This window comes from Hemiscyllium ocellatum, chromosome 20 (genome assembly GCF_020745735.1).
Source record: "Hemiscyllium ocellatum isolate sHemOce1 chromosome 20, sHemOce1.pat.X.cur, whole genome shotgun sequence".
NCBI classification, from domain to species: Eukaryota; Metazoa; Chordata; class Chondrichthyes; order Orectolobiformes; family Hemiscylliidae; genus Hemiscyllium; species Hemiscyllium ocellatum.
Window position 1 is genome coordinate 37,688,866 of NC_083420.1, and position 16,923 is coordinate 37,705,788.

The 16,923-nt window shown below is 39.8% G+C and overlaps 1 protein-coding gene across 1 annotated transcript in view; it reads right to left on the bottom strand.

Moving 5' to 3' along the window:
* Window positions 1-8,166, bottom strand: part of LOC132825460 (protein kinase C beta type) — a 276,131-nt gene extending 267,965 nt beyond the window's left edge. The window contains exons 1-2 of the mRNA XM_060840757.1: window positions 7,850-8,166; window positions 7,713-7,744 (exon numbers count right to left, since the gene is read on the bottom strand). Coding sequence (XP_060696740.1) covers window positions 7,713-7,744; window positions 7,850-8,013 — 196 coding nt within the window. The 5' untranslated portion in view covers window positions 8,014-8,166. The remainder of the gene's footprint in view (window positions 1-7,712; window positions 7,745-7,849) is intronic.
* Between the last annotated feature and the right edge of the window lie 8,757 nt (window positions 8,167-16,923).

Sequence of the window (16,923 nt, forward strand, 5' to 3'; positions counted from 1 at the left end):
TATCTTTCATTGTTCTAGCTATGAATCTAATGAGTGTAAAAACCCCTTCAACTTCAACTTTTCTAGGACCCCATTATGGCACATTTTTCTCAAATGCTGCCTTATTGTCATGGCTCAGTCTTACCTTACCTCTAGAATTCAGCTCTTTAGTTCAATGTTTGGACCATGCTGGAATGGGATCTGGAAGTAAACGACCTCAAACAGAGCAGTGAGTGCATAAATGCTGAGTAAGTGCTGCTTGACAACATTCTTAATAACACCTTTGGTTCGTTTCCTTTGAGTTATTATCAACCAACGGAATGGCAATTGGTCCAACTTGATTTGTCCTTTTTTTTGTGGATTGATCGTATCCGGGTAACTTTCCACAGTGTTAGCTAGATGCCTGTGTTAGAGCTGAACTGGAACAGCTTGTCTGGGCTTTGGCTAGTTCTAGAGCACAGGTTTTGGGTGCCATGGCAAAAAAACATGTTAGAGCTGCACTCAGGGCATTGACCTGTTTCTTCCTGTTACATGCAATGTATTGATTTGGCTGAAGACAGACATTTCTGATGCTGGAATTCTCAGGAGGCAAAGCAGATGGGTCTTTCACTTTATACATCAGGTTGACTAGTGTTACAAAGATTCCAGTCATGTCTTCTGCACAGACGTGCTCAGCTGTCCCATCATTGCGCATGAGTGTTTGAGCAACTCCTCCTCTGGTCAGGTCTGCACCACTTAGTATGATGCGAACTGGCAGGACAACAGAACTGCAGCCTGAATTTTTGTGATGCCCCTTCTCTTGCACTATACCTGCCCAAATGTCACTACATTAACAAAGTCACATTTTCCATCAGAGAATCCTTACTAAAAAGGATAGTAGTTTAAAAGAACTGTTCCTTATCAGGTTATGATCAAAATTCTGCATTGTACCTGGGAAACAAATGCTAATTCCTTCCAACTTTCCATATAGTTTAACCAATGACTCTCCCTTTAATGGTGAGCCTACTGTTGAAAGCCAGACTTCCCCGCTGCAAGGCTGCTCCTAACGTGCACCTGCATTATCATGCGGCCCAAGAGGAAGCTTAGGCATAGACTCAGGGAAATAAATATTGATGTTTTGAAAACAGTTCACTTTACAGAAGAGGAAATGCTGGAGGTCTTAGAAAACATAGAGGTAGATAAATCTCCAGGACCTGATCAAATGCATCCCAGGACATTGTGGAAAGTTAGGGAGGAAATTGCAGGGCCCCTAGCAGAAATATTTGTATCATCTATAGGCACAGGTGAGATACCAGAGATCTGAAGGGTGGCTAACATTGGCCTATTATTTAAGAAAGACTGGATGGAGAAGCCTGGAAATGAGCTTGCACTGACATAACTACCATTAAAAGTGCGCTAATCCCAATTTCCTGCACTTGCCCTATATCCTTGAATGTTATGATATTTGAAGTACTCTTCCAAATATTTTTTAAAAGATTGTAAGGTTTCCAGCCTCCACTACCTTCCCAGGCAGTACATTCCAGATTCCCACCACCCACTGAGAGAAAATGTTTTTCCCCAAAATGACCCCTCAACCAAGGAGAACAACTGCTCTCTACTCACAGTATCCATCCCCCTCCTAACCTTATATACCTCAATCATGTCCGCTGTTTTGTTTGGGCCACTTTTGTTTGCCATTTATCTAAATGATTTGGATGAGAATGTAGGATACATGGCTAGTAAGTTTGCAGACAAATACCAATATTGGTGACCTAGTGGATAGTGAAGAAGATTGTTTAAGATTACAAAGTGATCTTAATCAAATAGGTCAATGGGCTGAGGAGTGGCAGATGGAATTTAATTTGGATAAAATGTGAGGTATTGTAGTTTGATAATACAAACAAGGACAAGGCTTATACAATTAATAGTAGGGCCCTGGGTAGTGCTGTAGATCAGAGTAGCATTGTAGAACAGAGAGACATAGGGATTCAGTACATAATTCTTTGAAATTTGTGTCACAGGTAGACAGGGTGGTTGAGAAGGCATTTAGCACACTTGCCTTCATTGCTCAGACCTTTGAGTATAGGAGTTGGGACATCATGTTGAGGCTGTACAGGACATTTGTGAGACCTTTCCTAGAGTACTATATGCAGTTCTGATCATGCTGCTATAGGAAGGCGAGTATTAGAGCAGGGTTCAGAAAAGATTTACCAGAATGTTGCTGGGAATGGAGTGTTTGAGATATAAAAATAGACTGGAAAGACTGGGACTTTTTTAACTGCAGCATATTGAGATTTGTAAAATCATGAAGAGCATAGATAAAGTGAATGACAAGGGTGGGGGGGGGGTGCTTCAAAACTAGGAGGCATATTTTTAAGGTTAGAGGAGAAAATTTTAAGGAATATGAGCAGCAACCTTTTATACAGGGAGTAGTTCATGTGTGCTATGAACTGCCAGAGAAAGTGGTGGGTGCAGGTACAGTTACAACATTTAAAAAACACTTGGACATGTACATGAATAGGAAAGGTTTGGAGAGATATGAGCCAAGAGTCAGCAAATGGGACTAGTTTAGTTTGAGAATATGGTCGGCATGGACTAGTTGCACTGAATGGTAAGTTTCCGTGCTATATGACTCTATCACTCTATTCTAAAACCAGTATTTTTCATTAGCCAATTTCTAGAAGTGTTTGGGAGATGTCTGGGGATGTTCCCAGGTCCAAAGTATGAAATTCTGTAAATAAATCCAGACTCTGAGTTATCAGCTACACTGGTAACAATTCAGCACTTGGAAATCATTTCAACTTGACGATGTTGCTATTTGAGATGTGTCAAGTGAAGAGGTTTGAAATAAAGGAGCCTGGCCTGAAAGTCTGACAGCCCTCCACTAATCCACTGAGATTTTTCTATCCATGCTTAAATTTTCTGACAGTACTGTACCCATTCCTTCTATAAATTGTATATTTTAGGTACTGAATTTTGATGTATCTGTGCAGTTAGACTTTATACCACAGTAAGTGAAATAGCCAGAATCTGGTGGTGGTTTGTTTCCACTAATTGTTTGTCAAAAGATTGAAGATACAAACACCCATTTAGTGTCATCAAATAGTAAACTGACAATGCAATGTAATATTGAAGGATGTCTTTGGATGAGCTGGCAGAAGTAGAGTGTTAATAAACTTCTGGTGCTAATATCTCCATTACCTGTTAAAGATCTCACATCACTGCTTGATCAAGAACAGGAAGTTCTCCATGTGTCTGCAATTAACATCAAACAATAGTTATTTATCTCATTGCTGTCTATGCATGGTTGCTGCAATTGGCTGTGTGTATACATTAACAGCAACTGCACTTCAAAAATAATCTTTTATACATCAAGTGTTTGGAGGCTTTTCTGATTTGACAAGGAATTTCATTATTTTAGTAACAATTATTTTTATTAATAACTAGCAAAACATTGGTTGAGAAGTTTAGCACTACGGAAAATTACCTAACACTTCGATTTAAAGCCTTTGAGGAATTAAGTTAAGAAACCTTTCCTCACACAAGAAATTTAAAACTCTCTTGATGAAATGGCTGATGATGTAACATCAATTATTAATTTTGAACCTGAGTGTAACAGATTCTTTTTAAGCAGAGGCATTAAAGGTTATGGAACAAAAGCATTTGGTATTAGATCACAGATTAGGGTGGCACGGTGGCTCAGTGGTTAGTACTGCTGCCTCACAGCACCAGGGACCCAGGTTTGATTCTGGTCTAAGGTGACTATGTGTGTGGAGTTTGCACATTCTCCCCATGTCTGTGTGGGTTTCCTCTGAGTGCTCCGGTTTCCTCCCACATTCCAAAAGATGTGCAGGTCAGGTAAACTGGCCATGCTAAACTGCCCATAGTGTTAAGTGCATTAGTCAGGGGTAAATGTAGGGTAATTACTTTGGGTGGGTTACTCTTTGGAGGATCAGTGTGGACGTGTTGGGCCAAAGGGCCTGTTTCCACACTGTAGGGAATCTGATCTAATCAGATCAACCATGATTTCACTGAATGAGAGGACAGGCTTAAGGGGCTCAATATCTAACTCAAACATTCCTTAAATACAAGGAATCAAAACTGTTCATCAGAATTAGCAACTAGCCTAACTCACCTCCGTTCTATTGCCAAAATGAATGTTTTGAATCAAAATTAATGCACAAGATTACAATCCTTTAACTAAGTTTTAACTAATACAAAGGTAGCAAGGAAAGGAGAAGTATATGTTAGTTAGCTTGACATGAGTATCTGGGAAAGTCGATTATTAGGCCTCGATTGCACAGCACTAGAGAATCATAGCATGATTGGGAAGAGTCAACATGAATTTACGAAACAAATAGTTTGAAAAATCTGCTGAAATTGTTTGAAGTTTTAATTAGCAGCATAAATAAGGTGAACTAGTGAATGCAGTGAATTGTCTTTTCAAAAAAGCACTCAGCAATGTGCCACACAGGAAATTACTGCACAAAATTAGGGCTTGCAGTATAAGGATTATATATTGGTGATATTGAGCATTGGTTAAAGGACAGAAAATGATAGGAACAAACAAGTGTTGTCCAGCTCTGCAGGATATAACTACTGAAGTACTGCTGGATCAGTACTAAGGTCTCAGGATATTATCTACTTCATAATGCAGATAAAGGGATTGAGTGTGATATATCAAGTTTGCTATGATACAAGGTAGGTGGGAAAATAAGTTGTGAGGAGGATGCAAAGAGCCTGCAAGAAATATAGACAGGTTAAGTGAGTGGGCAAAAGCATGGCAGGTGGAACATAATGTGAAGAAGTGTGAATTATTCACTTTGGAAGGAAAAATGTAAGAAAACATTGAATTATTGAAATAAAAAGACAGCAAATGTTTGGTATTTAGTGGGACCTGTGTATCATTACACACTAATCACAGAGTTAATATGAAAGCACACAATATAACTTTTGCCAAAGGGACTAAGACAATCAAAACATCTTACTGCAAACATATAAGGTCCTGGTGAATCATAACTGGAGTATAGCATACAATTTTTGATCTCCTGAAAGGCTGTACTTATTACTTTTAAGGGGGAAGAGATTTCAAGAAATTTAGAGGGAAACGTTCCCTGGACTGGATCATTTCAAACTGGGGTGGAGGGAGGTTTGCTGCTCATAAACTCAGAATAATGGATTGGGCACATAGGAGCAAGGCAGGTGAAAGAGTTTTCTTTCCCCAAAAGGTTAGGAATTTCTGCAATTCTCTACCCTAGAAAGTTGTGGATGCTCAGTCATTGGGCATATTAGGGACAGAAATATATCAATGTTTGGTAACCGAGGGATGTGGAAATAGTGCAGGTAGGTGGAGGTCAGGCAACAGATCAGCTACAATCGCACTGAATTGTGCAGCAAGCCCAAGGAGCCAAATGGCCTACTCCTGTCCCAGTGTGAATTCTCATCCGGAAGAATTATTCCTGAGCACAAACAATGATAAGAATCTTCAAACGGCAGCATTTGTCCCCACCAACCTGATGTGACTGAAAATAAAACTCTCAAGATTGTGTGGCCAGAGGAGAATATAAGTCACTACTTGATCCATGCCATTTTAGAGTTCTAAAGGGATTAAAATGTCAATATTTTATAAACAAAACCACTGTGCGTCTGTTCACACTGAGTCTGTGAAGCATATACAAATGCACAGCACCATGACATCACTCACTCACAGTCAGAATCTGCTGAAACAGATGGAGAAATCTCCACTTGCAAATCTTTGAATGAGCTTGAACTTCAAAAGATACATGATGGTGCTAGCATTCCAAAGAAACAGCAGAATTCCCAATCTCCCTACCATCACCCATTTGAAGACATGATTGGACCTTAATGCTAAGCTAAAGTAACCCAGAAACAATGTTGAATTCTTTATTTTTAAGGCAGTTGGCCAGGACTCCATGAGGAAAACTCCTGCCTCTGAATTAGAAGATTTAAATTCCTCTCCAAAGATCAGAGGAGAAACATTGAGACTAACATTGAAGTACACTTGTGAAGATGTGCTATCTTTAGGAGAAAATCTTAAACCGATGTCCCATTAGCCCTCGCAAGGGAACTTGCAGATCCTATTGCACTATTTTGAACAGCAGGGGAGTGAGTTCTCTTTGGGTCCTATTGAATATTTATCCCCCAATTATCACATAGTTGACCTCGCCTTCATAACACTGTTTTTTGGGGAGCTTGCTATGGACAACTCCACTTTAAACTCCACAGTAGCTCTACAACACTTGTGAGATGTCTTGGGACTATGAAAGGCAACACAGAAATCAAAGTTCGGACAGTAACATAGCAATCACACAAAATGCAAGTCAGATTTCCTCGTTGGGGAATATCAACTGATGACAGATACTGTCAATACACTGGGCACAGAGCTGACTTGCTTCTTCCTTCTATATCAACAAAAGTATGAAATTTGGGGAAACTTCCAGCCTGATTTAGAAGAATTGGGAATATTTTACTGAATTACAGCACTGAAATGATGATCAGCCTCATGCTAAAGAATCACAACTCCTTAAATAATCTCCTCATCTTTTCAGCACAGACCACCCCTGTGCACACCTTTCACAGGGCCAATCCAGCAGCAGGGAGCAGGTGTAATCCGTAATGGTGACTGCACACTCACCAACCATCACTTCAATCAGATTGGAATGCCTCTCCTAGGGACTGGGAAACAGATAATGAGTCAAATAGACTTAAAGTAAGGGATAGATTTGCCAACTAACTCAAGCCACACGTGGGATGTGTGGGAACAACAGTACGGTTTCCTGAGGTGATGTTTCTTTTATGGTTATCTGTGAAACAACCTGTCAATCTGCCAATCACAGTACCACCATCTGCTGATAGCACTCCTCTGCAAAATGTTAAATACGAAACTAACTTTTCTATTTTTGTTACACACATACACACAGATTCAGTGCTTCCGCTTAAAGGCAGGAAAGGGTGGGGTTAGGAAAGGCATTGAGACACAAACCTTGCAAAAGGAAAGTTGCACGTTGCCCTGAAGGAGTAAAGCGACCTGATTCAACAGCTGCCTTTTGAAAAATGAGTGAAAAGTCACTAAAAGAAGGTTTAAAAACTGAAGAAATATAAAAGAGTGGATATAATTTTAATAAAGGCGCTGGCGTGAAACAAGTTCAAGAACTTAAAAAGGAAGCATCACAGAGAGGTCAGACAAACGGATATTTTGTAACCTGTCTTATTAAAAGTGAAACTAGGAGGATGACGGCCAAATCATATTGTTAAAAGTCACTGATCGCTTTTTTTTTGCTTACACGAGTCTCAACTTTCAGAAAATTCAGATTCAGAAAATTACTGTGAAGGATGGCACCTGCATCCGGCTGCGTTAACGAAAATATAACACACGATACAACTCCAGTTCATCGAGTTACTGATTTGTAGAAAAAAACCTCTGCATTTGGTATTAAACAGTTAAGAGCTGTTGCGCCTCATAGTACGCTTTACAATTACCATCGCAGCTAAAACATGTTCGATTAACTGGGCACTACCAGCTCAATATAACAAGTTAGTAAATTATTCAGAATTAACGGAGGTGATACAGGCTGCACCCCGCTTCATCTTCACACACAGCATCACATGAGCGCCACAAGAGTAAAGTGTTATAGACACTGTGCTGCAGATACTGTCCTGAGCTCAGGACTCTGTAAATACTCCAAGCTGGCACTTAAAGACACTGTTGCTACTGTACCCGAGGGAACGCCCACCTTGACACTGGAATCCCTGCTTTCCGAATCCCCTGTTAAAACAAAGACAAACACCAATGACCATTAGTGACATTGGAAGCCGTGCATTGCATTGGCAAACAGTGCTCTGCTATGGACGAGGCTGTGCTCTATCTCACCAGATAAAGTCAGTGCAGTGGCTGCAGAATGTGGGTTGCTTGAAGAAGCGGGCGATGAATTTGTGGTCCTTCACTTCGTGAACGTTTTTCTGCCTCAAGGCACCTTTGCGGGCGAAGCGGATGGTGTTCTCCTCGCCTTCCATCGCGTACACACTGTCGGACATCCTTCAGCCCTGCTCCACAGCAGCGACTCGCTGCTGCTCTTAGCTATTTTGTTGTTGTTGGAGTGAGCCGAAACGGGCAGAGAGAAAGCAACACAGTGAGGAGCCGGGGCTGGAGCTGCGACTGCTTCAGCCCCAGCACCACGTCAAGTTGCTCCGCCTCTTCCCAATTCAAGCCTCTCACTGTCTATTTACATAAGCAGAGGAAAGCAAGGCGTCCTCTCAAAGGCGCGCACGCACGCACAAACAGTGTCTGTTCCCAACCCCTCGGATTTATTATATAAACCCCGAAAGCAGCACCTGAACAAAACCACTTCATTTGCAAAGCGCTCAACAAGTAGCTTCCTGCAGCCCGTTTCTCATCCCCAGCCAGTCACTGGCCCCGAAGGAAATGGCACATCTTTAAGATCTGATTAGTGGCAGCCCTGCGGTGAGACTGAGCGCCAAGTAATCTCTCCCATTTTCCCATCCCTGAAGAAGTGACCGTTCAGACACGGGCTCGCCCTGTTTACTGACGGCTCACTGTCATCAGGGGCCAAGTGAAGGAGATTAAATCATGGCAATCCCTTGGGCTGAGGGGACTATCAATGATCAGGGTGATACTTCAGGCCAACTTCAGGATGCAGTCCAAGGCTAGAAACCACCTGCTGTATGTTATTTCTTATTTTTAACATCGGTAGAGAGCTGAGCGTGAGTGCCCCTGTTGTGAGAATGGTGTCAGTTAGACCTTCTGCTTTCTTATCTATGTCCTGTCCCTTTTTTCACACTGGAGCCGCTTCCTTTAGTCGCTTTTCTATTTCGTTCCTTGAAACGTGTTGATGTTTATTTGCGTGCATTTTTGCATGCCCTTCATTTAAGTAAGATTAGGCCCGAGGGTTTCCTCCGTGGGCGCATTCGAAAAATAGTGCTGAAGAAAATCCCCCAGTGAATTGTGACGAAGTTAGATCACAAAGATCAGCGCAATATTGTCGTGGGGGTAATGGGAGACAGGAACGGAACTAAAGGGGCTTCAACTAGCACTAGGAGAGGCCTGAGAGGGCAGGGGGGAGAGACTGGTTACAGAGTGAGGCCACGGACTGCGGGCTCAGAGCACATTTGGAAAATTCATTTCACATGTTCTGCTGAGAATCTAAGTTTTACTTTTCCGTAATTCTAAATCAATGACTCTCTGAACGGATCGAGTCGCAAAACCAGAATGACCATCTAAGTGAAGTGAAGGTGGTCAGTCACATCTCCCGCCCCAGTCTCCCTGTTAGTGCCTCACTTCCCAGAACCTTCTGTGGGACTCAGACCTGGGCAAACTGAAACATACTCAATCCAAGGAAAAAGGGCGGGCGAATATTTTCCAGAGAGCAGGAAGGAGTGGGAATGTGAGGGAGGAGTTTAGGGGATGAGTGTGAGATGAAGCAGGTTTCAGGAAATAGGAAGGGATCGGGGCTTGTGTTTTGAGGAAAAAAAAATCAACGTGTTTAGACAAACTCCCCTGGATTGAGTGGGTCTTGAACCCAGTCCTTCTAGCTCAGAGGTAGGGATACTATCACTGCACCACAAGAGCCCCCAAGTTATTATTGCAGTCAATCTGCAAGAGAGGTAAGGTCAAAAGTCCTCACAATGCTGCTTTCTGGGAATGCAGCCTTATTTTCACTTTGAGGCCACCTGTAGTAAAGCCAACCTTCCTATCAGTCATTTTAACTTTCACCTCCTAGTCAGAGTGCTGTGGCCTGCTGCTTGTTTCCAGGCAGGATGGGCTGCTGGGCATTGCAGAAACCTACACACCAAGGAACCCAAATCCCTTTGTCTTTATACAATTCAGACATTTCAGTGATAGTTTTCAATGCCATTTCTAATCTGGCATTCAGTCCAATCACTGGTGAAACCAACAAGCCTCTAGAAACTCAGTCTGTTCCAAGCTTGAGAGTTCAAATTTGATGCACTGTCAAACCCTACAGTATGGAACAGTAGTAACCTGCAGAATGTTGTCTGACACTGGCTCGACACAGGTTTCGTCACAGCCCCACACAGGGCACCTCGCATCTTCAGTGCATTATCTGAGACAACATGGCACCTATTGTTAAAGTTCACTTGAGAATGTAACTTTTTAAAAAGTTCTGGGATTTACAGATGAAAGAACTGAAACCAACATGGTCATTCTAAAAGATGAGAGACTTAAAACAATCCAGGTCTTTTTCAATATATCGTTTCAGTTGCATCACACTGTAAACTTTTGCTGTAAATTCTGTGTCTTACAATCTTATACTTCACAACCACCTGATGAAGGAGCAATGCTCCGAAAGCTAGTGCTTTCAAATAAACCTATCGGACTATAACTTGGTGTTGATTGATTTTTTTTAAAACTTTGTCCACTCCAGTCCAAAACTGGCACCTCCAAATCATTACAATTTGTTGAACTTTTTAAAAAGAAATTGCATCTAAAATTCCATGCTGCTCAGATAGAAATGATGGAGCTTTCTATTCATTTCCAGTCAGCTGATCTATAATTGTAGCAACCACAAATGCCTCTGAATCTGCAAGCTGGACATTTTCTTTGGAGATTTCCCTAAAAAGCACAATTGAATGATAGTATTGCTGAACATTTTGTCGAAACATTTTATCTTGAATTCATCAGGACAGTTCATAGGAAATATCAAAGAGAAACACTGATTGATAGGTCAGAAATCTCCTCTCATACAGTAGAAGTGTTGTTTTACTTTTACCTTGATATTTCTTGTAAATTGTCCAAAAGGATGATCATGCTTGGAATATTAGTGAATGGACAGTATTGAGAATAGGGGCTTGTTTGGACACTGGGTTATATGGATGCTTTTCAGCAATACTCAAATAATCCAACAGATCAGACACCATCTGTGGACACAGAAACTGAGTTAATGTTACAAATCAATTTTCTCCCATCAGACTTCAGTTGAGCAGAAAACAGGAAGCATAAACTGAATTTCAAGGTTTTAAAGAGACTGGGAAACTGATTGGAAGAAATCAGGTCCTATGATTAAGAGTAAAAATGTTAAGAGGCACGAACTGACAATTTCAAAATTAAAAAGGACCTTGGACAGTTCTTTTCTTAACGTGCAAAGTAATCAGTCCTGACTTTCTTGTCATGGATGCCTTTAGAATTCTGTGTCTATCAGGGCATTTAGTGTTGTCAAAAAAAAATGAAAAAAGAAAAACATTGAACATGATAATCATATGAAATTGGAGCACGGTTTGGTCATACAGTTCATTGAACTGACTACACAAATCAGTAAAATAATTTCAGATCTGATAGTGGTCTAACTCCATTTTGCTGCCAGCCCCCACAACCTTATCAATCCAACATCTGTCTAATTTAGCCTTGAATATATTCAATAACACAGCTTCTACTGATCTCTGTGAAAAAATAATCCCTAAGATTAACAATCCTCTGACAGAAATAGCTCTTCACTCCAACTTGAATGGGAGGCCATTGGTTTTTAAACTGTAATCCCTAGATTTTGATTCTGCCATGAGGGGACACATCTTCTCAGCATCTACTCTGTGGAGCTCCACCAGAACCATTTTAAAATTCTTTCACAGGAAGTGGGTGCCGCTGGAAAGGTAACACAGCCCTAATTGCTATTGAATGATGGGTGGTGAGCCCCTTTACTGAATGTATGCAGCTCATCTTGTGCAAGTGCACCCACAGTACTGCTGGGAAGAGTGTTTCAGGATTTTGACTCAACAACAGTGAAGGAATGACAATATAGCCCTGAGACAGGATGATGTACAAGTTGATGGGGTGCTTATGGGTGTTGATGTTGCCATGCATCAGCTGCCCTTGGCCTTCCAGGTGGTGCGCTTCACAGGTTTAGAAGATGCTGTTTTTAAAAAAAAGCCTTTAGGAATTGCTGCCATGCACATTAGTGTCATTGTGCATCAGTGGTCAGAGTGTGGAGGTGCTGGAGTTTGACCGGGATGGACAAAGTCAGAAGCCTGGTGACTTCACCTGATGAAGGAGCAGCGCTCCGAAAGTTTGTGATTTCAAATAAACTTGTTGGACTATAACCTGGTGTCATGTGATTTCTGACTTTGTGTCGGTGGAGGAAATAAATGTTAAAGTTGGTACTTAATCAGAGTAATCAGTTACTTCTTCCTCAATGGCATTGAACTTCTTGAGTACTATATACTTATTCAGACTTCTGACGACCTTGTGGATGATGGGAATGCTTTGGCACTCTGGACATAAGTTACTAAGTACAGAATTCTCAGCCTCTGACCTGCCTTTGTAGTTACATTATTTATAGCACTGGTCCCGTTAAGTTTCTGCCCATTCTAATCCTCAGGATTTTGATTATGGGGTATTCAGCAGTGACAATGCAACTGAAAGACAAGGGAAGGTGATTAGATTCTCTCTTACTTGACATGGTCATTGCCTTGCATGTGTTACATGCCACTTTACCAGCTCAAACTTAAATGTTTCAGTGGCATTTCTGCATATTTGCAAGGTGTGCTTCAATATTTCAGGTGTTCCATTGACACTTAACATTGTGCAATCATTAACAAACATCCCCTTTTTAGAGTAAATGATGAAGCAACTGAAGGTGTTTGCGCCTATAGGACAATACCCTGACGAATAGTTGCATTAGTGTCTTGTGGCTGAGATGTTTAGCCCCTCACAATCACAATCATCTTCCTTGGTGCCAAGTATGACTCAGAATATTGGAAATTCGCTACAATTTTGTTAGAGCTCCTTAATGCCATATTCAGTCATATGCTGCCCTGATGTCAAGTGCAGTCATCTCACCTTCCCTTTTGAGTTTCACTCTTCCCTCCTCTGTTTCAATCAAGGCTGTAATAAAGTCAGGAACCAAGTAAGCTGAGTGGACCCAAAATGGCACATTAGTGACAAGACTGTTGCTGTGTAAATATTGTTTGATCATACTGTTGATCATATACTTGAGAATTTGCACTTTTGTTAGCCAGATGACAGTGTTCTGGCTAAAATGTTCCTGACATATTTCAATAAGATCACTTTGTAGCCTTCTCAACTCTAATGAATATAGTTCCAACGCGCTCAACCTTCCTTCATAGAACAGGCTCTTCATTCCAGAAGAAAGCATTGTGAAATCTCTCTGACCTGCTTCCAATCAAATATATTCCTCCTTAGTTTAGGTGACCAAAGCTGTGCACCATACTCTTGGTTTGGTTTCACCAAGCTGCAAATGTGTTGCTGGTCAAAGCACAGCAGGCCAGGCAGCATCTCTATTCCTGAGATGCTGTCTGGCCTGCTGTGCTTTGACCAGCAACACATTTGCAGCTGTGATCTCCAGCATCTGCAGACCTCATTTTTTACTTGGTTTCACCAAGGCCTTATACAGTTGTATCAAGACTTCCTTACTTTAAAGGCCAATGAGAAAGGAAGAAAAGCATCTTAAATTGTTGGATATAATCAATTTTATGTTTCTGAATGTTTATGCTCCATTATGACCTACAGGGAATCAATAGCCACCAGATAACTTTTACAACAAAGTACTGTAATTCTTCCAGTATGTTTATGATGCTCATTTTAATCTGCTAGTGTTTGTTTTCAAGCAGTTTAGTCTACAGAGGTCTGTAATGACATTGTTGTAAATCTATAAATTAATAGTTATTAGTTATGTTATTATAATAGCTATCACTAAAATAATGCAGCCAGTATATTACCCATACACAATTCACAGTACAGAATGTAAAGAGCTCGGATGCAGAAGGGTGAATGATTTAATAAACCACAAGAGCAAACTTTGAATGGTTCATTATCATCTCAACCCTATGATGCGTTATGCCCTTGAAATGCTCTTCAGTCTGTATTAATTTATGAAATATATATATAAGGGTGAATTTGTGGGTGGCTTTGCAACATTTATAAAAATTTAGCAGCAGCACAGTAATCATGTTGCAATGACAGCAACATGATGCAGTTCCTTGTGCTTCAGTCATGTAATTTCACTCGAGGTAATAGTAATATTTATTTCCCAAATGGTGCAGGTCAGTGCCCTGTTTCTGTTACACAAGGGATGCTGAAACCCCCACATGGGGATTTATTTCAGGAAAAGGCGTTATTACCCACTCCCAAAAAATGTAGCAAGGGAAATTATATAATACCCTATTACAGAACATCCAAATGTGTCATACAATAAAACTTACTTTGGATTGCAATGCCTGTTATGCAAGCAGACACAACACATCAAAACTGTTTTTTTATTGAATTGGTTAGAGCACTAAGAGAATGTAATGCTCTTATATGAATAAATCCTTAATTTTAATATCTATCTGAGTGATCAGATAGGCAGAGCAAGCCTAGTTTAACTTCTTATATAGCGGCTCAGTGTTGAAAGCATTGCATTATCACCATCAGCAAGATCTTGTTCACAAATCTTAAAGTAAGGTTTAAATCTGCAGCCTTCTGTCTAAGAGGTCGAAGGTGATTAATTGAGCCAACCTGATGATATGAAGCAACAATTGTTAGTGACCATATTCAAATGGCTATATTTGAGTACTTGAAACCTCAGGAATAAGATGTGTGCAGTAAGTGGAAATCATGACATTGTATTTGCTTACATAAACATAGATAGAAATAAAAAGGGAAAGAGGAATAGCTGAAGATAGCTATTGTTATAACTATAATATAGTTAGTATTCAGTAGCTGTTGAAGTTTGTTAAAATGAAGGAAGTTGATTCAGTATATAGCAAATGAGACATAATAAAAATAGCATAGATGAAAATAACAATTAGGCAAAATCAAGGCTATCAATAGGGTCTGTGTGACAAAATAGAAATTTCTGTCTTTGGATTTTAGCAAGGCACAGGTAGCTAAAATTGACAGGCTTTTTTCATCTGTTTTCAGGATGGAGGTAATGCTGGCAAGGCTGGATTTACTATTTACTCTCAATTTCTCTGATTACTTATAAACATAATGGCCTGTAGACCACTTGAGAGGGCATTAGAAGTCAACTACAGTGTGTGGGAATGGAGTTTTCATGTAGGTCATATCAGATATGGTTGATGGGTTCTTCAATCCAATTACTTTAATGATTTTTCTGATGCTAAATCACATGTGAATTAAATTCAACATCAACATTTATCTTGATCATATTTGAACACTTATTAACATCTGGATTGCGAATCTAATATCACACTGCAGTTTAATACCATTTTTGGCAACTAAAAATGACAAGCTTAAAGACATTTCATTTCTGTAAGCTAAGTAGAAATGTTCATAAATCAACTAGCTTTAAAAAATCACGTTAATGGCTGGCACATTTTTAGATGGTAATAAATGCAGTATTTCCCAGGCAAAAAATTCATTTCTGACTGAGTCAAATTTGAAATCAAGCAGGCCAATATGATGGAGACAGTAACCCTAATTATTGGCCATTATCTTCCATATAACAAAGAGTAAAGACAACCATTTTACCTACTTTGTGACACAAAGATACTTTAAAGTAGTTCCATACTATAACTGCTGTAGTTCTTGCTGATAATCTTTAGAATTTTGAAAAAAATTGGTTAAGAAACTATTAAATGTTGATCACCTTGTACACAAAGCCCAGGTAGAACAATCAATTAGGGAAGTAAGTGTTACATGGTTCACTATTGCAAAGGGGTTCGATACCAAGAGTAAAGAGGTTTTGCTGCAATTATACAGGATTAACATGTACAGTTCAATTGGAGAGGTATATTCAGAGTACCGTGTACCATTTTGGTCTCAGTGCCTAAGAAAGGATATACTTGCCTTAGAGGGGTTGCAATGAAAGTTTTACAGACTGTTTCCTGGAGGAGAGGGTTATTCTATGAGGACATTGAGCTTTTGAAGAACCTTTGAATTCTATAAGATTTTGAGTGGGTTTAAGTGGATGCTGTTTAGCATACTGGAGAGTCTAGAATACCTGTGATTTAAAATTGAGATAAGAAGTTATGTCCATTCATAGGATAGGTGAATCTTTGGAATTTTTTACCCTAAAGAACTGTGAACACTGAGTCAATGAGTATATTCAAAACTGAGACTGATAGCTTTGTAACAATGGAGAAATCAAGAGATTTGGTGATCAGCAAAACAATAGAATTGAAATAGATGATCAACTACTACTTATTAAACAGAGCAACTGGCTCAAGTAATACATGGCCTACTTCCACTGATTATGTTCTTTAACATAGCTTCAGCAAAGACACCATGAGCTTCTTGACTGAGCATGGGCCATGTTTCTTTATATGTGTCTCACCTAATTCTGAAACACCCTGATTGTCTGTCATTACAAAGGGAAAGTCCAGCTTCTTGTCTAAAGGAAATACCACGTTCAAAGAAATTATTAAGACAATATTCTCACTCTTGGTGCAATGACTGCAGTTTTCTCCTAAGTGTTGTATTTTTCACTACTTTGTCATGTGTTCTTCTGTGCATTATTTCACTTATAAATACTTGAAAGAATAGTATTTCTGGCAGTTAAAACGATGTGCTATTTTCCACTATCCTGAAGGCAGATATGCAATGGAAACCTAAATGGCTTCTATTTTCAATCTGAGTGATTGTACGCCATATATAGCAGAGAATAAAATTGTAAGTCACAGTCATAAAAGACTTTGTGTGTCTATTGAAACTGGTGTCAAGCTACTGAGGAAAATGTCTTGGGAATAGTCTGTACAGCAACAAATTGCTGGAGACACCTAGCTCTGATTATAATGATGACGTAAGAAGGATACACACAAGTATTAGTGGGTGTCGTCAATAACACAACTGAATCAAGATGAACAAATATTCTATTTTTGTGTTGACATATCAGTCATATGAATTCTTAAACAAGTAGGACTAGAATAATTTATCATTATCCTCAATAATTATCAACTCTCCATTAAACTTATAGCCACAACACAGAAATGCTAATTTCCTAGACACTACTTTATATT